Source organism: Phocoena sinus, chromosome 16 (assembly GCF_008692025.1).
Source record: "Phocoena sinus isolate mPhoSin1 chromosome 16, mPhoSin1.pri, whole genome shotgun sequence".
NCBI classification, from domain to species: Eukaryota; Metazoa; Chordata; class Mammalia; order Artiodactyla; family Phocoenidae; genus Phocoena; species Phocoena sinus.
The window spans coordinates 58,471,980-58,498,198 of NC_045778.1; the positions used below are offsets into that span (position 1 = coordinate 58,471,980).

General features: G+C 41.0%; 1 protein-coding gene across 5 annotated transcripts in view; it reads right to left on the minus strand.

Annotated features, from left to right (window-relative positions):
- ARMH3 (armadillo like helical domain containing 3) overlaps positions 1 to 26,219 on the minus strand; it is a 175,519-nt gene that overhangs the window by 122,841 nt on the left and 26,459 nt on the right. For 4 of the 5 annotated variants that reach the window (XM_032608970.1, XM_032608974.1, XM_032608971.1 and 1 more), the window contains 11 exons: positions 24,051 to 24,143; positions 23,253 to 23,327; positions 23,082 to 23,168; positions 18,227 to 18,283; positions 16,269 to 16,312; positions 15,133 to 15,193; positions 13,231 to 13,277; positions 12,636 to 12,711; positions 10,849 to 10,942; positions 4,979 to 5,080; positions 73 to 131 (listed from right to left, as the gene is read on the minus strand). In XM_032608970.1, coding sequence (XP_032464861.1) covers positions 73 to 131; positions 4,979 to 5,080; positions 10,849 to 10,942; positions 12,636 to 12,711; positions 13,231 to 13,277; positions 15,133 to 15,193; positions 16,269 to 16,312; positions 18,227 to 18,283; positions 23,082 to 23,168; positions 23,253 to 23,327; positions 24,051 to 24,143 — 795 coding nt within the window. The remainder of the gene's footprint in view (positions 1 to 72; positions 132 to 4,978; positions 5,081 to 10,848; positions 10,943 to 12,635; positions 12,712 to 13,230; positions 13,278 to 15,132; positions 15,194 to 16,268; positions 16,313 to 18,226; positions 18,284 to 23,081; positions 23,169 to 23,252; positions 23,328 to 24,050; positions 24,144 to 26,219) is intronic. The other variant, XM_032608973.1, reaches the window with a different exon arrangement.

Sequence of the window (26,219 nt, forward strand, 5' to 3'; positions counted from 1 at the left end):
ACTTGGAAGAAGCGCAGAAAGAGAGCACTTTGTTAAGAGATTAGCTAATACCAGAAGGCTGGTGAGACCTACCTCTGCAATACACGTAAGGATAATCAGACAGAGTTTGCCGCTGTGAAGCCGGTGCTCATCTGAAAAGAAAAAATAAACCCTTCTCTCTAAATCATCCAGACCATGTTTCTATAGAGAATAAAGATGTGTATCATCAAAAAGAACATTCACACTTTCTCTCCCCACAAAATTCATGAATGAAAATCAAGGTTCTAGGACTTCCCTGGTGGCGCAGTGGTTAAGAATCTTCCTGCCAATGCAGGGGACATGGGTTCGAGCCCTGGTCCGGGAAGATCCCACATGCTGCGAAGCAACTAAGCCCGTGTGCCACAACTGCTGAGCCTGCACTCTAGAGCGCGTGAGCCACAACTACTGAAGCCCACGAGCCACACTACTGAAGCCCATGCGCCTAGAGCCCATGCTCCGCAACAAGAGAAGCCACTGCAACAAAGAGGAGCCCCTGCTCTCAGCAACTAGAGAAAGTCCGCACAGCAACGAAGACCCAATGCAGCCAAAAATAAATAAATAAATAAATTTATAAAAAAAAAAAAAAAAAAAAAAAAATCAAGGTTCTACTAGAGTAATCCTTGCTTTTCTTCTAGGCAAAAGAAATTCCCCCATAAGATTTTTTTCCTAAATATTCTGGTAGTCTGATGGATAGCTAACCATCTTCCTGAGAACCATCCAATTACTGTAATGGTCACTAATACCATGGCCCAAGTCAGGGCTATGCCCTTTGTTTCCATAACAGCCCTTTGCTTCTGAATAATCAGACCTATTCCCTTTCCCACCCCTCCTCATCCACTAGCTAAAAGCACCATCACCTTTACCCATCTACCACAAAATCTAGAAAAGTTTTATAACTGTTCATAGCAAACTGGCTATGAATCAGAAAGAAATTAACTGGAGACTAGGGTCAAGCTCATGCTTCTCCTTGCACTGTGAACACTACTTATGACCATAAGCTGATCATTTTTCTTCCTGCCAAAGCTATTCACTCTAAAATATTTATTTAGTACTTACTATGTGGCAGGCACTGTGCTAGGCAATAGAGACATAGCACTGAACTAAACAAAGGTCTGTGGTCTCCCAGAACTCACATTCTTGTTATTAAAAAAGAAGGCAGGGCTACCCTGGTGGTGCAGTGGTTGAGAGTCTGCCTGCCGATGCAGGGGACACGGGTTCGTGCCCCGGTCCGGGAGGATCCCACATGCCGCGGAGCGGCTGGGCTCGTGAGCCATGGCCCCTGAGCCTGAGCGTCCAGAGCCTGTGCTCCGCAACGGGAGAGGCCACAACAGTGAGAGGCCCACGTACAGCAAAAAAAAAAAAAAAAAAAAAAGAAGGCAACCTCAGTAACAGGGCTCTAAGCCCAAACAAAAGACCCAGAAAGAGCTACTCCATCACTGCCAATTACCAGAACCATCAAAACTTCTTTACTTTCCAGGATCTTTGTGGGTGAAGGGGTGAAATGGAGGTAAAAAGAGGGTCATTGGGACTCCCTGGTGGTCCAGTAGTTAAGAATCCACCTTCCAATGCAGAGGACTGGGGTTTGATCCCTGGTCAGGGAACTAAGATCCCACATGCCGCAGGGCAACTAAGCCCATGAGTGGCAACTACTAAGCCCGCACTCCACAACTAGAGAGTCCATGCACCACAACTAGAGAGAAGCCCGCGTGCCGACACAAATATCCCGCATGCCACAACTAAGACCTGACAAAGCCAGATAAATAAAGAAATAAATATTTTTTAAAAAGAAAAAAAGGTCATACCAGCATATCCAAACCAGAAAAATGGCTTATGATGTTTCAAATTAGCTTTGACGGGACCCAGACTAAAGTCCATTCTGGAGAGATCTATTAATGGATTACAGTGCTGTAGAAGTTATCTAACAACAGTACACACCCTGACATTAACCTGTTACTTCCTCAAAGATGGAATCTATCAACTAAAACCTGACAATCAGAAGGCATAATGAGGGTGTGGTCAAAGAAATACATTTGCTTCTCCTCAGTGATAGGCAGTGCAAAAGAATAATGATGATGCTCCTACCTGACATTCCCAGTAGCTTACAGCAGAGCCCCTAGGCCAGAAGAGAAATGCCTTTGCCTGCAAAATTAGATTCATAAGACTCTTCTACCTATTCCCGGCCAGAGTTTCTCTGGCACTATCCTCCCCCTTCCCCTTAAGCTGATAAGCAACTCTTGTAGAAAAGCCTGCAGCTATCTCTCCACTTAAAAGAAATTGTTACTGAAAACAAAAATAAGGCATATTTCATTATAAACATTTTTTTAATTCAGAAAAGCACAAAAAAAGAACAATAAAAACCAAGTTTAATCACACCACCAGGAATTCCCTGGTGGCACAGTGGTTAAGAATCCACCTGCCAATGCAGGGGACATGGGTTCGAGCCCTGGTCCGGTAAGATCCCACATGCCATGGAGCAACTAAGCCCGTGCACCACAACTACTGAGCCTGCACTGTAGAGCCCGTGAGCCACAACTACTGAAGCCTGCACACCTAGAGCCCGTGCTCCGCAACAAGAGAAGCCACCACAATGAGAAGCCCGTGCACAACGCAATGAAAAGCAGCCCCTGCTTGCCACAATTAGAGAAAAGCCCATGTGCAGCAATGAAGACCCAACACAGTCAAAAATAAATAAATAAATTTATTAAAAAAAAAAAACAACTCTGCAACAGTCTTCAATATCAGGGTTGAAACTGTTGGATAAACTATTTATTAAAAATGAAAAAATAAAAATAAAATAAATAAAATAAAATGCTAGTGTAGTTTAAAAGCTATTGGTTATGGGTTTCCCTGGTGGCACAGTGGTTAAAAATCTGCCTTCCACTGCAGGGGACATGGGTTCAAGCCCTGGTCGGGGAAGATCCCACATGCCTCGGAGCAACTAAGCCCATGTGCCACAACTACTGAGCCTGAGCTCTAGAGCCTGTGAGCCACAACTACTGAGTCCGTATGCCACAACTACTGAAGCCTGTGCACCTAGAGCCCGTGCTCCACAACAAGACAAGCCACTGCAATGAGAAGCCCATGCACCGCAACACAGAGTAGCCCCACTCGCTGCAACTAGAGAAAGCCGGCACACAGCAACAAAGACCCAACACAGCCAAAAATAAAAAATAAATAAATTTATTTATTTAAAAGAAAAAGAAACAACTATCGGTTATGGAAAATATTCTGGGGACAATTGGGAAAAACTAAATATGGACTATTACATGATATTAGAGAATTACTGTTGGGAATTCCCTGGTGGGTCAGTGGTTAGGACTCGGTGTTTTCCCTGCGGTGGCCCAGGTTCAATCCTTGGTCGGGGAACTAAGATCCTGCAAGACGTGTGGCACAGCCAAAAAAAAAAAAAAAAAAAACAAAGAACTGTTGTTGATTTTCTTAGCCTTAATGATGGATATCTAGGAAAATGTCTTTAATTTTGAGATACATGCCAAAGTACTTCTGGTGTGAAGGTAGAATGACGTCTGCAACTTACTTTAAAATTATTCAGCCAAAATAAGAATAACACAGAAATTTAGAGATAAACCAAATATGGCAAAATGTTAATGGGTATATGACTGATCACTGTATGACCCTTTCAGCTTCTCTGTTTACTGGAGTTTTTTCATTTAAAAAATTGGAAGAAAAATGCTACCTCAGTGTCACCATGAAATAAAAGGCTCATTTCCAGAGAAACTTAAAACAGGGATATATTCCACTTATATGAGGTAGTCAAATCCAAAGAGACAGAAAGCAGAATGGTGGTTGCCAGGGCTTGGGAAAAGGGGAGAATGTGAAGAATAGGGAATAAGTTTTTAATGGGTACAGTTTTAGTTTCACAAGATGAAGAGTTCTAAAGATGGATGGTAGTAATGGTTGCATAACAATGGGATCGTACTTAGTGCCACTTAAAAACAGTTAAAATGGTAAATTTTACTACAATAAAAAATATAATAGAGATAAATAAATAAAAATTGTAAAAATATAAATCTGGTATAAAGAAAAAACTAGGTTTAAAAAAAAACCCTGAGATATATATACTGGACAGAATTTGCTGGGCTTCCTCCCAATCCCTTCTTCTAGCCCAACTATTCCACTACCCTACCACCAATTAAAAGATCATAGAGGGCTTCCCTGGTGGCGCAGTGGTTGAGAGTCTGCCTGCCGATGCAGGGGACACGGGTTCGTGCCCCGGTCCGGGAGGATCCCACATGCTGCGGAGCGGCTGGGCCCGTGAGCCACGGCCACTGGGCCTGTGCATCTGGAGCCTGTGCTCCGCAGCGGGAGAGGCCACAACAGTGAGAGGCCCACGTACAGCCAAAAAAAAAAAAAAAAAAAAAAATCGTAGAAAAATCATCAACAGAGGAAGAACAGGACACTAGACAGAATAAACTCACACTTTTCTAATACCTATTTCTCTCCCACTTCCATTCTGCATTTCAGGGATGAGTACTGACACTCCTGTTTTAAGTGTTAAAGAACACAGTCCCTCTGAATCGCACCTCTTCCTACCGTACTCTGTACAACAGTCCTAATTCTCACTATGAGCTGATGTTTTCAGTTCTTGTCCTCAAAAGGGAATTCCCTGAAACATGCTAATCCCCTCACTTCCCACACACAAGAGTATGCATCTACTTATCAAAATCTGCTAAGAAGACTTGCTACTTTTTGTAGAGATCAATTTTTTTCCTGTTCTACTTTGGAGCACTCCCCCTCCAGCTCCAGGTTTCCCCAACACCATCTAATTGTCATCTGGCAATAAGAAATCACTGTTTGCCAGTAATCAGGATCATCACCTTGCACAGGAGGTCCCAATGGTAAATCTTGTCAAAGCTTCAAAGCATTAATGCGGCTTCTTGCTCTAGCTAAGCGGCTACCTGCCACCTCCTGCTTCCTAAGCCCCCAAAGTAGCATGCCTTACCTTTGGTGTCCTGCATGACAATCGAGCTATACTTTAAGAAGGTTATCAGTAGATTACTGGTCTGTACATCTGCATCCAGTGGGAGTTCCACAGAACTTATAACTGGAATAAAACAGATGAAATACATTTAGCCTATAACATATTCCATCTAACACTTCTACCTATACAGACAGCCAACTTGCCAGCAGGCAAGGAAATCACGAAATAATCTTTTTACACAACAGAGGAAAGACCAAGTGCTTATCATAAAACCTTTATCTAGTCTTCCTAGGCCTCTACAGCCCTTCCTACCCCCAAGATTAAGCCCAATGCCCTTCTCTCCTACCTAAGAATGTCAGTCTCCAGAACAGTGCTTTTCTCCCAACATCCTAAGAAGGGTTTTTTTTTTTTTTTTTTTTTTTTGCGGTACGTGGGCCTCTCACTGTTGTGGCCTCTCCCGTTGCGGAGCACAGGCTCCGGACGCGCAGGCTCAGCGGCCATGGCTCACGGGCCCAGCCGCTCCGCGGCATGTGGGATCTTCCCAGAACAGGACACAAACCCGTGTCCCCTACAGGCAGACTCTTAACCACTGCGCCACCAGGAAAGCCCTACCCTAAGAAGGGTATTTTGATTCCACTTTCTAGCCCCAAGTAATCCAAAAGGGTTCAAGGCCCTTCTTAAAAGCAATTTAATTTGTACCTAAGTGAAAGAGCTGTACTGAATATAAATGAGCCTTGCTTTGATGAGTCTACTGCTTAAAATAAATGACAATTCATTCCTAATATGGAGAAATATTGCTCAATTTTGAGAATAAGGTTTTAGGCTGGAAATACCCAAGATGGAAAGGAAAAAAAGTTAAGGCAGAACTACATTCAAATACTTTTTTTTTTTTTTTTTTTTTTTTTTGCAGTACGTGGGCCTCTCACTGTTGTGGCCTCTCCCATTGCGAAGCACAGTCTCCGGATGCGCAGGCTCAGCGGCCATGGCTCACAGGCCCAGCCGCTTTGCGGCATGTGGGATATTCCCGGACGGGGGCACGAACCTATGTCCCCTGCATTGGCAGGCGGACTCTCAACCACTGAGCCACCAAGGAAGCCCTCAAATACTATTTTTTAATCCCTTCCCCACCTGAAAGGGAACCTGAAAAGGAATACCAGACTAAAGATAGGTGGACATTACTGATTGGGACAGAGTTTTATATAACTAGCTGCTTGATGTTTCCAAGAGAAACTAACCCTGCTCACATTCTCTGTGTCACAGTCCCAATGAACAGTAAGGGACCAGACTAGCGCTGACAAAGGACAGCCCTAATATAGATTTCCCAAGTTTCTAATACTTTACACGAGACTCAGACATCTTGTTAAGTACTTTTACACTAAGACATAATATATAAGCAAAAGGAAGCTCATGACAGCCCAGACAAACTAGAGAATCTATAGCTTTCTGTTATATTTTCACCTGCGAAGACTCAGCTGAGTTTGGGATATTATTCATAATATGTATTCATAACCATAATGAATCCCTCTGGAGTTATTACGATGTATGCAGAGAACATTTATTAACAATGGGAAACATTTGCATATTATGGATCCAAAATACATAGCAAGCACAGCAAAAAACCTTATGAGAAGAAATTAACATGCCTAACCCTTGGCTGTTTTCCCACAGTTCAGCCCCCAAGAACTAATAAAAGACAAATATATTTTTATGTTGAAATACTAAAAGGTCTTAATTCATGTTATGGGTTAATGACCTGAGACTGTCATTTCAATCTACAGCCTATTCTGAAGCTCAGAGCCTATAATCATTCCTTTGTTCAATACAAAGAGGCACCTAACTGGTTAGTGGGACTTTTTTCCCCACTCAAACACAGTAATAACTAAAAAACTGCCTTATATAATATGTAGAAATATAGAAGTATATGTATTTTTAGTTTACCGGAAAGTCCTCTCATGCCAAGGCTGAGCTGTCAAATGTCAAGTCTGAACTGGAAACAAATGTTACAGCTAAACTGCTGGCTTTTAAAAAATAATGGCTCCAAAAAAAAAAAAAAAGGCTCCAGTGACATACCTTTAAATATAACTAGGCTACTGAGCACCAGTTATATTAAAAACCAATGAAAAACCAAAACTTGAAAACAGGGTTATAATACTTAGACTCGAACAGAAAGGAAATGAGTTAGGAGAGAAGAAAAAGAACAAAATAGAAGAGATAGAATAAAATCCCTCACAAATTAAAATCTCCTTCCTAAGGAAGAGTTTATTCCTTGATCTTTGGCTTCATAATTCTTCCCAGCAGCCTTTGTAAAGGGAGACAGTCACTTGAAAGTGGGCTGACTCCAATCTTCCCACTAGAAAAAATAAAAGCTCACTGGTTGTAGGTAAGTAAGCACAAATCCTGCCATTGCATAATCAAGTGTGTGGGTGGAAGTGTTCCCAATGAACAGTTTGAAAGGCAGTTCTCTGAAGCATCCAAACCCCAACATTGCATAGAACTCAGATACACACACACACACACACACACACACACACACACACACACACATACACGCACGCACGCACGCACCTACATACACGCCTTTTGATATCCATGGTAACCAGGCAGGCTTCATCGTTAAAGAGAAAGATCAGTATTTCCGTTGGAATATTTGGTGACCTGAATAAGCACAGACAAGTAGGCAATCCTGCTACATGTTCCTTCTCATTAAGATACAGGTGTGCCCCGCTTTTCGAAAGCTCATTTTTACATAAGCCACTTCGCCTTTACGAAAAACCTACATTAGTATCTGTTTTCGCTAATGGAAAGAATCCAAAGAGAATTTCCACTTTTAAGAAAAAAGGCGGGACTTCCCTGGCGGCGCAGTAGTTAAGAATCTGCCTGCCAATGCAGGGGACATGGGTTCAAGCCCTGGTCCGGAAAGATCCCACATGCCGCGGAGCAACTAAGCCCATGAGCCACACCTACTGAAGCCCACGCGCCTAGAACCTGTGCTCCACAACAAGAGAAGCCACCGCAATGAGAAGCCTGCACACCGCAACGAAGAGTAGCCCCCACTCACCGCAACTAGAGAAAGCCCGTGGGCAGCAGCGAAGACCCAACGCAGCCAAAAATAAATAAATAAATTTATTTATTTAAAAAAAGAAACAAAGAAAAAAGGCGAAGTGGGGAGGGGCAGAATAGGGTTAGGGAATTAAGAGGTACATACTACTACAGAAACTAAATAAGCTACAAGGATATATCACAGGGATTACAGCCTACATTTTATAATAACTATAAATAGAGTATAATCTTTAAAAATTGTGAACCACTATTTGTATACCTGAAACTTATGTAATATTGTAAATCAACTATACTACAATTTTTTAATTAATTAATTAATTTAAAAAAAAAAAAACAGACAAGTGAGGGAATGCCCTGGCAGTCCAGCAGTGAGGACTCTGAGCTTTCACTGCAGAAGGCCCAGGTTCAATCTCTGGTCGGGGAACTGAGATCCCACAAGCCACATGGCCAAAAAAAAAAGAAAAAACAGACAAGTGATAACAAGTATTGGTGAGGATGTGGAAAAAAATGAACCCTTGTGCACTGTTGATCAGTGTAACCACTAAGGACAAGTGTATGAAGGTTCCTCAAAAAATTAAAAACAGAACCACCATATGATCCAGCAATCCCACTTCTAGGTATATATACAAAAGAAATGAAAACAGGATATCAAAGAGATATTTTCACTCCCGTGTTCATTACAGCATTATTCACAGTAGCCAAGATATGGAAACAGCTTAAGTGTTCATCTACAGATAAATGGATAAAGAAGATATCGTATATATATATATATATATATATATATATATATATATATATAAAGGAAATTCTGCCATTTGCAGCAACATGGATGGACTGGAGAATATTATTCTTAGTGAAATAAGTCAGAAAGAGAAAGACAAATACTGTACTGCATCACTTACATGTGGAATCTAAAAAAATTGTCAAACTTATAGAAGCAGAGAGTAGAATAGTGGTTGCTAGGGGCTAGGGGTGGGGGAAATATAAAAAGGTTGGTAAAAGGGTACAAAATTTCAGTTGTAAGATTAATAAAATCTGAAGATCTAATGTAAAATATGGGGACTATGTTGATAACACCATGTTGTATTTGAAATCTGCTAAGAGAGTAGAACGTAAATGTTCTCACCTCCTCCAAAAAATAAAAAGATAAATATGTGAGGTAATGAATGTGTTAATTAAATAGATGGGGGGAATTCTCTCACAATGTATATGCATATCAAATTACCTCAATAAAACTGAAAAAAAATTTAAAGAAAGTATACACGTTCCATTTTTTTTTTCCTCACATTTAGACAATGAAAAGTAGAAAAAAAAAATCCTACCACCTACTAACAACTAGAAATGAATGTAACAAGAGACAAGAGTTGGGGGCGGGGGGGAGAAAGAAAGAAAAAAGGCAAAAAATGAAAATCGTGTTCAGCGTTTGTTTTAGAGCAAGTTGTAACAGAGGCAGCGAGCATCCCAGGCAGTTGAGAGTGGCACCACCAAATTCCTTCCCCAGGAGCTACACGCAGCATCTAAGTATCAAGCCGCCACAGCTTTAAACTGTGAGCATCTGTGCTTTTTCTAGATTTCCTTTGTAAACCTGTTAGCAAGATGTGTCCTCAGGTAATTGCTTCTTTGCTTTACGCCTTTTCGGCTTACAGAAGATTGCATATGAGAGCTCTACTTTCAGACAGCAGGGGAAACCTGTATTTTGGAATTTGACTTTCAATTCTAAACAGATCCAATTTGCTGCCATAGACTTGAATATCAGTGGCACCTCCCAGTCATGCTTTTATACCAATAATGCTTGTACTATCTTGAAATGCTAATGCCACAGGTGTTATATGAAACTTTGAAGGAGAAAAAGCAGATCAAAGACAGTCATGTCATACAGACAGGAGGGAGGCACAAAGAAAGGATCAAAGTTAGATTTCCTGTACTTCTTTACCCAAAATGAGGTCAACATTTGAGGCAAAACATCAAATATTAATGAAGATTATTTTTAGGTTGTTATTCCATCAAACACACCCAGCTGACAATAGAACCAATTCAGGCTGACACAAAGTTTATCAGGCAAAATTCATTATTTCTTTTCTGTTACCCTTTTCTTAAGTGCCAGTGGTAAGTGGAGATTTTTTTGTTATTTTTTTAGGGAGGGAAGTCTTAAACACCCAGCAAACTCCCAATTATTATGCACTTGTCATTTTTTAACTGGGTGTACCTGGCAGACACATAACAGTGAGCAAATCCCAGGTTCACTTTCTCATCCATTTATTCAACAAATATTTACTAAGCAGTGACCATGCGGGCACTATGCTGGGCAATTAGTGGTAAACAAAACAGGCATGGTCCCAGCCCTGATCCATGTTGTGGTTTTTAGTCTCAACTCTCACTAACCTTAGGCAAACCTCTTATTTCTCTGGCTTCAATTCTCTCATTTGTCAAATGATAACAAGAGATAATATTACTATTTTACATTTATTTTAGTGAGATATTCATAAAACATCTCATCTGAGCCTCACAAGTACCATGACAGTTTGGCAGGACAGACATCACTGACCTCTGAGGTCCCTTTTAAATCTAGCATTCCATGATTCTACAACCATTCCCTGAGGAGGACAAGCTGGAGTTATATAGCTTCTTTACAGAAAAAAGCATTTGACTCTCTTTTCCAGACTTTTCTTTGGAGCTTCATGAATCCTGAAGGACCGTTCTTCAGATAATTTCTTAAGCAAAAGAATTAACAATTGTGCTTTTTGTTAAAAAAAAAAACCAAAAGAACTATGCTCACCCCTAAAGTTTCAAGATCATATTCGTCAAGAAAACAAAGGAGATGGTGGACTTACCATCAGAGGAGGGCGGCGTGGTCCCCAGCGGTGTGGCTGGGGTTGCTGGAGCAGGGCTGACGGGGGTTGTCACCAAGCCCATCTCTGGATGACTCTGAACGAGAGCACAGATAAGGGTAAGAAAGAGAAAATCGCGTTCTGGGTATCCTCTGCTTACCCTTTCTGGTATTCCTGGCCTCATAATTAGACAGAAAGCTCACTGAGGAGGGACTGCTTCTACATTTAGTTCCTATGAGTACCTGATTACTGTTGATGCTTGCTAAACTCTAATGAGAAGCTCTGCAGGCTAGTTTTCTTTAAGCAACTAAGTTCCCATTACATAAGTTTTTCTGCAGAACCATATGAATAAAAAACTGGGATAGGGGCTTCGCTGGTGGCACAGTGGTTGAGAGTCCGCCTGCTGATGCAGGGGATGCGGGTTGGTGCCCCGGTCTGGAGCCTGTGCTCTGCAACGGGAGAGGCTGCAACAGTGAGAGGCCCATGTAAAAAACAAAACAAAACAAACAAACAAACAAAAAACAGAGAATTATTCCACACACACACAAAAGGGCACTTGCTGTCCTATTTGAACCTATCTGAGAAGGGACTATTCTTATCAGATCAACCTAAAACATATCTACAGACTGTTCTAATGACCACATAGTTGACTAATAAATGCAGGTGAGCCAAGGAGATAACAGGTACTATAAAAAGAGCTATGCAGAGGGCAGCCTTCCCATTTCACAACAAACAAGAGCGTGTGGGGCTGGGAGGCAGAGACATGGGCGAGACATCCACTGGGGACCAAAACAGATAACTCCTCTTTCCCTTACCTTCCTTAGCCATCCCTGCCACATCAGCTCTTGAAAATTGGACTGAGTGGTGGCTACTCCCTTCTCTTCCCCAACAACTTTACCAGATTTTACCCATCTCACTTCTTCCTTTAAAATCAGTTACAGAATTCAAAGAGCAGACAAGGAACACCCTGAGAATAGTGGGTAAAGTCTCATGCTATCAGTCATGAAAAATGATAAGTCCCTCTTAGCCAGACCCTCAAACCAGCACACTGCTTTTTGACCTTATTTTTTTTGTTATTGAAACTCAGTGGATCCCATACACATCTGCCCTTTGAGAAAAAAGCATAAGCAAACTTTCCTGTAAAAGAAACCTTCATACATATTTTAAACAGTCTGGCTTTAAAACAAAAATACTTTATCAATTTTTTAAGATAGCTTTCATGAGCATCACTCAAGTTTTCAACCTATTTAAGTTCCCTTCTGTACCAACTACCGAGGCTATCCCTTAGGCAAGTGATCCAGCACTCAGGATTCTATGACTTTCTGCTTTCAATATTTGTAAACTTTTTTTCTTTTTTTTGGTTAACAGCTAACCTTACGCTGCACAAGATATTTTGTACTCTTCTTCTTTGGACATGGGTAAGATAATAAGATAAGTGACGTGGCCTATTTTATCTCTGGTTAATTCCACAGAGGTTTAGAAAGCAGAAAGCCTGTTATAAAAAACCATATGGGCAGATAATACCAAGGGATTTCTGGTGAGCAAAATGAAGTAATCTCATCTCATTTGTTTAGCTGAATCAGTAAACTGGTCAAAACCATTAACTTTGCATGTTATCAGATCCATTTCAGCACCAGATGGAAACATACATATTTGAGGAGAACATGAAGCAAAGGCAACTGAGGCAACTCTTTATAACTACCACTCACCAATGCAAAGTAGGGTTTACACGACACAGCCATGTATGAAATTCAGGGAGAAAAAGAATTGAAGTTTTTAATATAACCAACCTGGGCTAACACTGTGATAAAGTTCCGATTTAAATGAACAGCTTCATAAAGTGCCAGAAGGATGGCCTCGTTGGTTCTAAAGAAAAAGAGAACAAATTGGAGAGTCTCTTATAATGAAGAAGTTAAAAGAGTATAACCCTCAAGATAAGATTTCACTCCAGCTCCTCACTATAAATCCCTTTGAGTTTCTAATGCTCCCTTTATTTCCTTTTGGGGCTTATGTAAAGGGTATACAGTCAGAGCTTTAACTTTAATTCCTTAGAACTAGTTCTTATCTACTTCATTCACTATTTCCCCCTCTTGCTCTTCCACCCCAATCCAGTTAAGTCTTTAACTGGCTCAGATACCAAGCCCTCTTTCATTTCATTCCAGAGACGGCTGGGAACCGTTTTTCAGCTTCTTGGGGCTCAATACATGTGACTGAAGCAGAGTTTTCTAAGGTTCCATTATTGTTTAAAACTCAAGAAACAGTTGATAAATCACCAAAAAAGTTTGAATCTATAAAAGATTAGCAGAGGTAACATTTCACACTTTCATATCCAGTGAGAGCCCATACTAATGTTCAAGTTACCACACAAGAACGTCAGCCACTTACTGCACTGAGATTTTCTCATGGGCATCTGCTATGAACATGCTGCCCACCTGTGGAAGAAAAGGGAAATTGCAGAGTTATAGCAGGGAAACGTGAGAGGTGCTCTGTGCCTACAAGCCTTTAATCAGTCAAAAAACAAGCTGCTTGGAACCCTGGCCCACCAGTCACACACAACAAAACCAGCTCACTTTGAAGATCTTAAAATAATCATAAGTAATAAATGAAACAATGAGAGCTCCCCTAACTTGTCTTTACTTAAAGGGACTTTAAAAAGCAAAAAAACAATCCCAGTACTTTTGTCCAGCTCTCCTTTTTAATGCATAAGTTAATACATAACCACTGACAACAAGTAAACAGCAACCTAAACATCCTCATCACTTTGCATCTGCCCTTGAATTTGCTTATTTGAAGTCAGGAACTAACTCACAAAGAACAAGGAAAGCAGGCTGTTCATCCAACACAGAGCCATCTTTGGGGGAATATCCGGGTTTCAGACCAGAACTGTCTAAATGAAACCTACTGTCCATCTTTTACATCACAAAACCTTTTGTTCGTGTCCTAGCTAGGGCAGTTGAATAAGTAAATGGAGTAGACTGCCTCCAATATGTGTGATATCAGAGGCACTGAGATAGATGCCCATCCATCTAAGAATACCTTTTCCACCTACTTATTGATGCCCAAAACCATGCAGCAGGAGCTTCATTTATTTGGTAGAAAACCTTTTCTTCTTGGCTAGAAGGCAAAGGTCCCTGGGAGCAATATAATTATATCTAATTCATCTAATCAAACACCAATACAGCACTCACACTGCTCAGACATCTGAGGGATTATCCATTTGTGCTTCAGAGTTAAAGAGTTTATCAAGTCCTTTCCTTGACAGTAGGCTCTGAGAATGAAGAAGGCATAGATATTGTGGGGGAAGAGTTGTCTTTTGGGGGACAAGATGGGGGGACTGCTGTTTCTTGCAATGAACTCAAAATCTGTCTTGCTCTAGGGCTGATTACTTGAATATTAATGCCCAAGAAGACAGACTTTCTGAATCTAAGTTCCAAGACTCCTAGATTTATATCTTAAAAATCAGTCCCAGATTATCTGGCCTAAAATGCCTATCGTGCTAAGGTTGAGATACCTTGCTCAGGAGTCTTGCAAACTGAACCAATAACTTTCCTAAACTATGGACCTCTCAGCCCAGACCTTAAGCCTTTAGATGAGTGGCTCAGATCACTGCACCAATCCCTCGAATCCAGGACCAACTATAAGAGATGAAGGGGCCACTGCAGACAGCCAAGGATCACTCAGGGTTGGACTTGGATCTAAATCCTCCTATTGTGTGTTCCATAGCATCAGTCCTCAAACAGAGCCAACTCTTTAGGAAGCAAAAGTCTGGCTTAATATGAACGCTTTTTTTGTTTTTGTTGTCTTTAAAAAATTGAATTGATTAATTGGAAAAAAAAAAAATTCTAACCCTGGTGGTCCAGTGATTAAGACTCCATGCTCCCAATGCAGGGGGCCCGGGTTCAATCCCTGGTCAGGAAACTAGAGCCTGCATGCCACAACTAAGACCCAGGGCAGCCAAATAAATAAATATTAGGAAAAAAAATAAAAATAAACTTCTGGGGCTTCCCTGGTGGCGCAGTGGTTGAGAGTCCGCCTGCCGATGCAGGGGACACGGGCTCATGCCCCGGTCCGGGAAGATCCCACATGCCGCGGAGCGGCTGGGCCCGTGAGCCATGGCCGCTAAGCCTGCACATCTGGAGCCTGTGCTCCACAACGGGAGAGGCCACAACAGTGAGAGGCCCACGTACCGCAAAAAATAAGATAAAATAAACTTCTGAGTCTAAATTTGTCTACCCCTGCAGATCTCATATATTTCTGAGCAGGAGAGAAAAAACAAGTAGGACTTACCATATTTGTTAAAGCAGAGAAAAAACCGCCTTGGTGTTCTTCTTCCTTGTCTTTATACTGCCTGAACAAAAATAACTAAATTCAACTTTAGTATTATTTATCACGTGTCTTTGTCCTTGGCATACCAAGTGGTAATCAGAGCAGCTCACTCGCAGAATTCACTGACTCCAAAAAACAAAAGCGTTATGACAACCCAGTCACTGCAGTTTCCCCTGCAAGCTAAGAGGCACCCAACTGCTCTTGAGGTAGCGTGTACCAAAATGCCCAGCTACTTCGGGAGAGTCTTAGAAAGCAAGCTGCAAAAGTGTGAAACTGCTCTAACATATGGCTGATCCAGTTATTTCCCAAACAGACTATTACTTGAAAAGTGTGACAGTAAAATTAAGGCTGTAACAGTGAAAATCTTGTTTGTTTTTGAAGGAAAAGGAGGGAAATCTGTGAGCTAAACTATTTGTGGAGATGGGACAGATTTGAAATCCCAATACCCAATCGTGTATAAGCAAAGTCTGGAAAGGAGTAAGAAAGATCCTGCCTGGTCCTTGCCAGGATTAGATACACTTCTGGTTTCCATTCACTGAATACCAAATCCTTCCCCATCCCCAGCAAGAGGGAAAGCAAGCATCAATGAAAAGAGCCCCCAGAACAGACAGGGACTCTAGGAAGCTGCAGTTGATTACTGATGAAAAAGAAGTATCTGTCAAACTAGAACTAATACAGTGCTTTCTTTTCTTTTTTTTTAAGCATACAAAAAGCAGTGTTTCACAACCTTTTTTACATAGAAAATGGTATTTATATGATACATTGGGCTAAATGGAAGAGCCTGCTTATGGCTGGAAAACTAGTTAAAATGCTCTGCAATAAAATACCAAAGGTTGCATAAGAATGTTTGAATGTAAGAGTTGCTTAAACAAAAGATGGACACTAACATGGTGGCTACTCCTCCCCAGTGTTAAAAACAACTGCTGCTAAAGCCATCAAGCCCAGCTAGAACAAATGCATCTGCCAGCAGCTGTACCTCTAAGTACTCTTCTAGGATAGGTAAGAGACGTTCACCCAAGAACTCTTAACAAACCTGTTTCCTACTCAACCAATTCAAACAAAAATTAGACTCTTCCCTTCTGGAAAGGTGGACTTACCTGTTATACTCAGATAAAGCTTGAGCAATCACAAGCCCCATTCCCTAGAGAGAAAAAAAGATAGCACAGGTGAAATAAGGGGCTGTTGGTGATACTATGACTAGACCACAGAAAACACTAATTACAGCGCCATGGTCCAAGCCCAAGAAGTTCTACCTGAAAGTAGGCAACAAGGACAGAAATTCTGAGAGACATTGTCAAAGGATCAAAAGGAACTTCTTTGGAAAGATTTTTCTGATCTAATTATCTTACTTAAGGGTTCCAGATACAATTAAAATAGAGTAACAAGGGATGAAACAGACCAGCTCAGACCACTGACAATTTCACTGGGATCATTTTCACCTCAAAAGAAAAGAGTTAGAATCTTCAAACAAAAAGCTCTCGAATGTCTCTAAAACAACCCATAATAAAAGTGACGAGTCCCACATTAAATGAAGGTGCAGGGACTTCCCTGGTGGCGCAGTGGTTAAGAATCCGCCTGCCAATGTGGGCGACATGGGTTCGAGCCCTGGTCCAAGAAGATCCCACATGTCGCAGAGCAACTAAGCCCATGCGCCACAACTACTGAGCCTGTGCTCTAGAGCCCATGAGCCCTAACTACTGAAGCCCACAGCACATCTAGAGCCCATGCTCCGCAACAAGACAAGCCACCACAATGAGAAGCCTGCACACCGTAACGAAGAGTAGCCCCAGCTCGCCACAGTTAGAGAAAGGCTGGGCACAGCAACGAAGACCCAACGCAGCCAAAAGTAAAATTAATTAATTAATTTTTTTTAAAAAATGAAGAACCTGTCATTGCTTCCCCAACAGTGATTAAAAAAAAAAAAAGAATCCGTCTGCCAGTGCAGGGGACACGGGTTCGAGCCCTGGTCCCGGAAGATCCCACATGCCGCGGAGCAACTAAGCCCGTGTGCCACAACTACTGAGCCTCTGTTCTGGAGCCCGCGAGCCACAACTACTGAGCCTGCATGCCACAACTACTGAAGCCTGCACGCCTAGAGCCCGTGCTCCACAACAAGAGAAACCACCGCAATGAGAAGCCTGCGCACCACAACGAAGAGCAGCCCCCGCTCACAGCAACTAGAGAAGGCCCGTGCGCAGCAACGAAGACCCAATGCAGCCTACAATAAATAAATAAATAAATTTATTTTTAAAAACAAAGACAAGCTACTCTCAAGCCACAGGAAAACAGGAATGTAATGGGAAGAAGCATCCAATAAATATTAAAGCAATTTATCAACTTTCCCCCTAGAAACTGCTAAGCGTATGACAAAGATCAATTAAGGCCACAAGAATGAATCATGTGTGCTTTTTTTCAGAAGAGAAATTAGAAGAATGAAGAGGGCAAGATGGAAAGAGAATAAAGCCAGACACCTGGTCATCTTCTTCCTCCCTATATTCAGAGATCAGATGTTATTTCCCAAACCTCCATGGATATAAGTAGCAGATATACATCATCCTCCATGTTTCAGCTTCACCAAGGCAGGCTATAAATATAATCTGGATGGTTCTACAAGAAGAAATCTCACAACATTGAGTCATCTAAGCCTTTTTTTTTTTTTAATTTCAGCTTTATTGAGGTATAATTGACACACAAAATTGTAAGATATTTAAAGTGTACATCATGGTGATTTGATATACCATCTAAATCTTATTCTTGGAAATGTAACTTCTTGACTCTGTAGGATAATCAACCTGAGCACACTACAACATGAAATATAACTGACCATTTCATCATGATTAGCAAGCAAATATCCCCTCACACCTTCCTTCCATGATGAGAAAATAAAAAACAGTAAGACAGTAGCACTGATGCTCTAAAAAGAAATACCTATTCCCTCTTTATAGCCAGATGAAATTAACACAATAGCTCTCTACTCTCTGTTCTAAATATCTACTAAAAGTAAGGCCACCAAAGGCAAGTAATTAAAACAATACACAAGGATCCAGATACTCACATTGAGCGTGGCTTCATCATCCACAATAGACAGCTTCACAATATAAGGATTCACAGACTATTAAACAAGAGAAGAGACTCCAGGTGAGTGTGACCTAGTTAAGAACCCATTAGCTATTTAACAAAGTGTTCACAAAAATGTTTCCATAAGGTGCTCTCTCTAGAGTGATGCTCCTAATATCTATGCCCAACTATCTTGCCAGGTGACTTCCTCCATTTCCAGCAAATCTCTCAGTGTGCATGGGCATTCACCAAGCATGCACAGATACACACACACACACACACACACACACACTTCTACCCACATTTTCCTCTAGACTGAATCAGCTCAGGCCTAAGTCTGCCACTTCTCTCATCTTTCCCTCTTATTTGTTTCTAAGAAGTAAGTGAACGCTCCACAACACTCACTTTGTCCTATCCTGCCAATAATTTACTGAGTCTATAGGGACAGCTGTCTTTTGGGGTGCATAAAAGCTCCCTTGCCATAAGGCACAAATTTATAAGTTGCTAACTTACACTCATCCCAAAGGCTCCCTAACCATTCCACAAACTATATCCAAGGACTGATTCACCCACCCGTAAAACAAAGCCACCTTGGGGGTGGAAAGTGGCAGCTGCTTAACAGCCAGAGAGGCCATTTATAGATCCAATACCCAAGTAACACTGCAGGGGAACTGAAAAAAAAGATGTAATTACCCAAACTACAATCTGGTCAGGACACTGGGATTTAATGATTGTCCCATCACTTAAAACATTGGAAGATTTCTTGAGTTTTTCCAGATTCAATCTCAGCTGGGCAGTATATGGAAATATATATATATTTAAACTCATTAAGCAATGGAAATATATATATATTTAAACTCATCAAGCAACTGGGCCATCTCCTACCAGTGGGATGAGAACCAATGACGTGCTCACCTTGAAAACAACCCCTGCGTAGTATGTGAGGAAAGACCTACTACAGATCAGGCACCAATTCTAACCCAGGGGAAGCTAGAAACAATAGTTCTCAGATTGGCAGTTTTTACAGCAACCAAGAAAACATTACTGAGAAGCCTGGAAACCCAACTGAAAGGTTAACCGCCCCCCCCCCCCCCGCCCCACAGACTTTATTAATCATGTTTCTGAGGGCATCTTTCGAATGCTAACTGGGAATAGAGAAGTAGAAGCTTTGTTTTTTAACAGCCCAAATGTTTACAAGGTTTTCTACAATACAATTCAAGGAGGTAAAACTCACTCCATTCGTTACTTGATCTGACAGAGGAAGGCTCTCAATACTTCTTCCTATAACTAACAGTCAAATCCTGCTGACGCTACAGACTTCAGACAACATCCAAAGCAAGTGGATCCTTGGAACTGAAAATCAGCAGTAGGCTGACCCTGAGATGCCATCAAATGAAAACAACAGTAGAAAGAACAGGCCACTGTCTCTTGGCACAATTTTTGAAAAGTCCTAGTTATCACCTTCCCAAAAGTAGACTGTCTTAAGTAATAATAAGGACCATCTGATTACCAAGAACAGCCTATGCATTAGCAACAGTTGAGGAAAAGGCAAGGTGGCTAAAATCAAGGATTTGAGTTCTAGATCCTCGACTTATTGTGACAAGTTAGGCACGTTAATAAACCTAAGCTCCATTTTCTCATCTGTAAAATGGGGAAAAATGTTTTCTTCCTCGGGGTTGCTATGAGACTTAAATCAAGTAAAATCCTTAGCACAGTATCTGGCATATGATAAGGGCTCGATTATTGGTAGCTATATTTCTTTTCCTTTGACATTTTTATCACAGTCAAAGGAAGATCTGTAGGGAAAAAAGAGAGAGAGAAAGAAAAAGAGAAGGAACAACTTACAACCGGACATAATAAACAATTTTGTAATTTCTGGGAAACATCATGTTCAGTGCAGCAGTTGGGGACTGAGTCACTTCATCTCAGAAGACCTGGCCAACCCAGAAGGCCAAGATCTTAACGCTGTGAAAATTTCTATTCTGTCAGACACTGATTTTCCTTAACACTATATACCTGTTGTGGTCATGTTTTAAAACTCAAGGCAATCTACTTTTCATCAGCAAGACAGGATTACACACTCAGTCAGCCTTCACAGAATCACTCTAATAGAGTCCAGCCTTTACTTGATCTAAACCATACTTAACAAGTTTCATTGCTCTTCCCTAGACCTTTTTTTCTTTTTTTGGCCTCCTCTATCTCTTGAGATGAAATTACTAAAATGGAATGCATTATTTGAAGTGAGCAAGAACTACTTCCATTCCTTAAGTCCAACACCTAATCTCTCTTCTCTGTGTTTAGCTGAACACCAAGCCTCTCTGGTGCTCTCTGCACCTTTCTGGAAAGGTTACAACTTACCCCACTGGTCATGGGATCGATTGTGGTGGTAACTAGAATGTTGTTCTCCCTAGCACACCCTCTTGTATTTTGCATAAAACTTCACCAGCTTTTGGTTTTGCTATGTTCATCTGGAATTCCTCATGCTCCTATCAAAAACCTTCCTGTTCCATGGTCACCAGGTTTCCTTAATAGTTTCTGGTGATTGACTTATATCAAAAGCTGCAAAGCCCAGATAAATTATGCCTACAAGCTTGCCCTCGCCTACTGTATTAATTCTTCTGGGGTTTCTGACAGACTAGAGATGCATACCCCACTCAAGAAATATGATTTTCTCCAGTTCCTTGGCCATGTCCAATTTTTCAGGCTGACATTTCAGAAAGTCTTACTGGGCTGAACCAGGGCTCAGTTCACATTTAGAGAAGCCAAGCCATTGCCTCAGAGTGGCCTACATCCAGCAGAATGTTCCAAAAATATTCATTACTGATGATGGCTCTTTCCTTTCACACATAACTCGCTTTAACTACCTTCAGCATTTTTCCTCAGCTATTTTTCCTGCTGTTGTAATAAGGCCCCAGAGGCTATTACACATGACAGAGATCAAAATGGCTACCATGCCTGCCCTTCCAGAGCACCAGCAAAACAGGTGTTGGTGATAAATTACTTATTTATTAGTAGCTCTGTACACCATCTGTCAGTTCCTCCAAGACAATGAAAGCAATCAACTCCTGGGATTTATAACACATTAACATTGCTCCACATATTCCAGTCCCTCTTTAAGTATTCCTTTCTCACAGCCAGCCTTTCTTTCATATCCCTATTTATAAGAATAAGCTCCATATTTTATGTTACCCATCACTTTTGACCTGGCTAGTAATCATATCAAAAATCACTAAGTGAAGATCCAGAAGCTCAAAAATGAAAACATTCCCTCCAGCTGGCCCATTTCTCATAGTATTGCTACCTATTAAATGAAGAAAGTCAAGTTGCCTCAATGCAGCTCCTGACTTCTGGGTTCAGTGAAGTACTCCTAGTGTCCAGGACCCAGTGCTAAGTGCTCCCTATTCCTACAAAGCAATCCCCAGTGAGGTCCCTGGTCTTCCCTAAGTGGCCCCCTTCTTTTTCTGTGTATTCTACCTTTTGAGGGGAATTAAGTAGATGCACCAATCCAAGTATAAGTCTCTGAGTTCACCTCTTTATCTCAAAACCTATAAATCTATCCCTGACTAATTCAGAGGCAAAAAGAACTCCAGAATTAATATGGATAAGGCTCTGTCTTCAACTCCCATCAAAATCAGAAAGAGCCTCCAAACCAACAGTTGATATTTATACAAGTGGATCGATTGCATTGCAGAAATCCAATATATAAGTCCAATATTTCAAAATAGATGCATTAGGTCAGTGGTTCCCAATCCTGGCTGATCATCACGTTCAAAAGGAGATATTAAAAAAAAAAGAAAGATATCTAGGTCTCACCCCCTAAGAGATTCTGATTTGGTGTGTAAAGAGTAAGGCCCAGGGACTTCCCTGGCGGTCCAGTTGTTAAGACTCTGTGCTTCCACTGCAGGGAGCATGGGTTCGACCCCTGGTCAGGGACCTAAGATCCCACATGCCACACAGCACAGACAAATAAGTAAATAAATAAATAAAATAAAGAGTAAGGCCCAGAAATATCTTCTTTTTAAAAAGTAACTACTTGGGGGCTTCCCTGGTGGCGCAGTGGTTGAGAGTCCGCCTGCTGATGCAGGGGACGTGGGTTCGTGCCCCGGTCCAGGAAGATCCCACATGCCGCGGAGCGGCTGGGCCCCGTGAGCCATGGCCACTGAGCCTGCGCGTCCGGAGCCTGTGCTCCGCGACGGGAGAGGCCACAACAGTGAGAGGCCTACGTACCAAAAAAAAAAAAAAAAAAAAAAGTAACTACTGAGGGACTTCCCTTGGTGGCGCAGTGGCTGGCTGCCTGCCTGCCAATGCAGGGGACACGAGTTCGATCCCTAGTCCGGGAAGATCCCACATGCTGCGGAGCAACTAAGCCCACAAGCCACAACTACTGAAGCCCGCGAGCCACAACTACTGAAGCCTGCACACCTAGAGCTCATGCTCCACAGCAAGAGAAGCCACCGCAACAAAGAGTAGCCCCTGTACACCGCAACTAGAAAAGCCTGCACGTCACAATGAAGATCCCGTGTGCCGCAACTAAGACATAACGCAGCCAAATAAATAAATAAATTTTTTTTAAAAGATAACTAGGTGATTCTAATGATAAGCTGGGTTTGGGAACCATTACATTAAGAGAGATTTACTCACTTTTTTAGAAGTTACACCACAGGATTCCTTTAAACAGCTATATCCTCTACCACAGGCATCTAACATAGGACTTTTAGAATTGGTTTATCAAAATTAATCTATAAACCATTTACCAAGAACATGTCTTCTACATTAAGCAAAATCGTCTAGGAGTGGCCACATTTAGGAAGATTGTAGAAAGGTAACAGCTCTCCATTAAGGGACCCACTTACCTCATATTTTCTGTAGTTCACCAGCAAAGCCAAGAGGACTACGGCATCATACCCATGTTCCCTACGACTTGGCGGGTGGGAGAGTATCTGTAACCAGAACCAAAAATGGTGAGAGTGCTTGAGGACGTGGTTTACCCAAAAAAGAAAGAGGTGACAAGGGAACTGACCTACCTGTAAAATTGCTTCAAATATGCTGTTGATCATTACATACTCCAGGATAGTGTTCTGGCTGATGTTATCTGTTACCTGAATATAATAAAAGGCTATTTAAAGTCTATACTAAGACACTCTGATATCTCATGTATATCTCCTCACCTAGTATCTAAGAGAAACAGAAATGTTAAAACATTCTACTAGATACTTAGCAGATCTTAAAGAACTCCCAAAGCCACCTGAGCCTGAATAGACAAGACACTAGAAGGGTAAGAAATTAGCAAATTAAAACTTCCTAAATCTTTGAACTTCTCATTGTTTCTCTCATACCCTCACAAAAGCATTTGCCTAACAGTTTCTTGGGTTTCATTCCTCAGATGCACAGGAAGAACTTTATGATCCAGAAGTCTTCAAGCAGTGGCAGGGAAAGGAAACCACCTGAAGTAAATGAATAACACCCTACCCTCCTCCCACTAGAAGGTACAGGCCAGCTTCCAGCTATAAAATCAAAGTCAGGACAAATAAAAATATTCAGAATCACAAAAACTGTTTCCAAATGAGACCTGATGAAGGGCAAAATCTAACAATCCAGACTGGTACAGGTTAAAAATGTCAGCAGTTGCTCCAAAGAGCAACTTCTAGGAAGCGAAAGCCCATACAAATAACTTCCTTCTACACAAACACAACAGAGTGATGTAATGGCCCAGTAGAGATTTTTTTTCTCTTTTCCTTTCTAACTTTGGGCTCAAGAATTCAAATTTGCCCCTGCTGTCAATTTACACCCTTGACAAAGAAACATATAGGTAAGTTACTTACAGTCACTAAGCAGAGGAGAAGTTTCAGACATAAGCTCTTCAGACTTTCAGAACCTTCTGCACAAAGCAATGAATCCAAACTCTCCATCAAGTTCTGAGAAAGAGAACCATTAAGTATTAAACCATATCAAAGAACATCTCCACCATGTCTTTGTCAAACTCTGGGTTATGTTATGTAGGGTAATGTGAATAAAATAAAATGAAGCAACCATATCATTCCCTTAGGCCTAGGCCTTGCAAGACTAGACATAAAAAAGGAAGACTTCTAACTAAGTCTAGCTATTTTGGGAAAAATGCCTTAGAACAACCGCACAGAAAAATAAAGAATTTACTATTCCAGCAAATGAATGTTTGCAGCCTATCACCCTCATATAAACCTTCAGATTAGAATGAAATTTTTTAAAAGATTAATAACAGTTAAATAATATACAAATTAAAAACAATAAATAATAAACTAAATAAAATTAAATTCTATTAAATAAATTTTAAATAATAAATTAAACAAATGATTAAGTTAAAGGTTAATAATAATGGTTAAACAGCTAGGTATGTTTCATTATTTGATAAGAAAGCATATCACTTGATGCAGGCACACTGAACAAACAACAAAGAGATAACATCACTACTAGCTGTTCACTGGCCATATGCACTATCCAACAAAGCTAACTCATATCCATCCTGGTCGCTTCTACTAGACAATGTGATTAGAGTTTAACACTTGTACTAACAACCAACTGTTTTATCCAATGTAGTCAAAAGATGAAACCTTTAGATACTACAAGGAAGAAAAAAAGAAATATTTTACATTAAATAAAGGAGGAAAATGAACGGAGAATAAGGAGTTAGCAGGACATCCCTGGTGGTTCAGTGGTAAAGAATCCACCTTACAATGCAGGGGATGCTGGTTCGATCCCTGGTCAGGGAACTAATATCCCATGTGCCATGGGGCAACTAAGCCTGCACGCCACAACTACTGAGCTCTCGCACCTCAGTGAGAGAGCCCACGTGCCGCAAACTACAGAGCCCACGCGCTCTGGAGCCTGCGCACCACAACTAGAGAGAGAAAACCCGCAGGCCACAACTAGAGAGAAGCCTGTGCACCGCAATGAAAGATCCCACATGCTTCAACGAAGATTCCGTATGCTGCAACTAAGACCCAACACAGCCAAAAATAAATTAAATAAATAAATAATAAATAAATAAATCTTAAAAAAAAAGGATTTAGTGTGCTGGAAGGTCAAGTGAAGGTTCAAAATAAGCTACTTCAGGTCAATTCAACAAATATGTAGTAAGAGTCTACTATACGCTAAATATTGTGCTTTCAAAGAAAATAAGAAAAAAATAAGACAATGACCCTTGCTCTCAAGGTGTTTTTAGTCTAACAGGAGAGAAAAACAAATAAACAGTTTAATGGTTACTATGACAGTAATATATATGGAGGAAGGGAATTAGCTCAGAAGTTACCTATTCCAGGACTCCTCAGGGACAGGCTGTATTTTGAAAAATCAGTAGGAATTAATTAAAACTTGAGGAGGAAAGGAATTCTAGACAGGCATTAGCTTGATCAAAGACACTTGAAGAATGAAATGGCCCTGGATATGCAGTTGGAATACAGGCAGTTTGTTATTATAGAAGTATAAAGAGTGAGGCACAGTGATGAGAGATGCGATTTGAGAAATAAATAGAAAGAAGATCATAAAAGTTTTATACAGCTAATGAGGGAGTTTGGTCTTTATCCTTTTAGTGATAGGAAACTAATGAAGGGTTTTTTTTGTTGTTGTTTTTTTTTTTTTTTTTTTAATGAAGGGTTTTAAGCAAGAAAGATTTGAGTGTTAAGTTACATCACTCTGCTGCCAGCGTGGATGACAGATTTAAAGATGGTAAGGCTGGAGAGAGGGAGACAAAAGAAGACTAACCTATCAATTTTCTGAGGATGGTTGCCACGTCTTATTTGCCTCTGTATCCCCGATGCCTGGCACAGAGGAGCATAACAAATGTTTGTCAAAAGAATGAAGGCATCACTGCAATAGTTCAGGGATAATGGGGACTTTGGCAGTAGAGGAAAAAAAGAAAAAAACAGATATGAGAAGTATGAGCTGAGGTAAAATTAGCTGAACATGGTGATAGTCTGGATATGAAAGATGAGGGATAGCAAAGAGTCAAGGGTGAC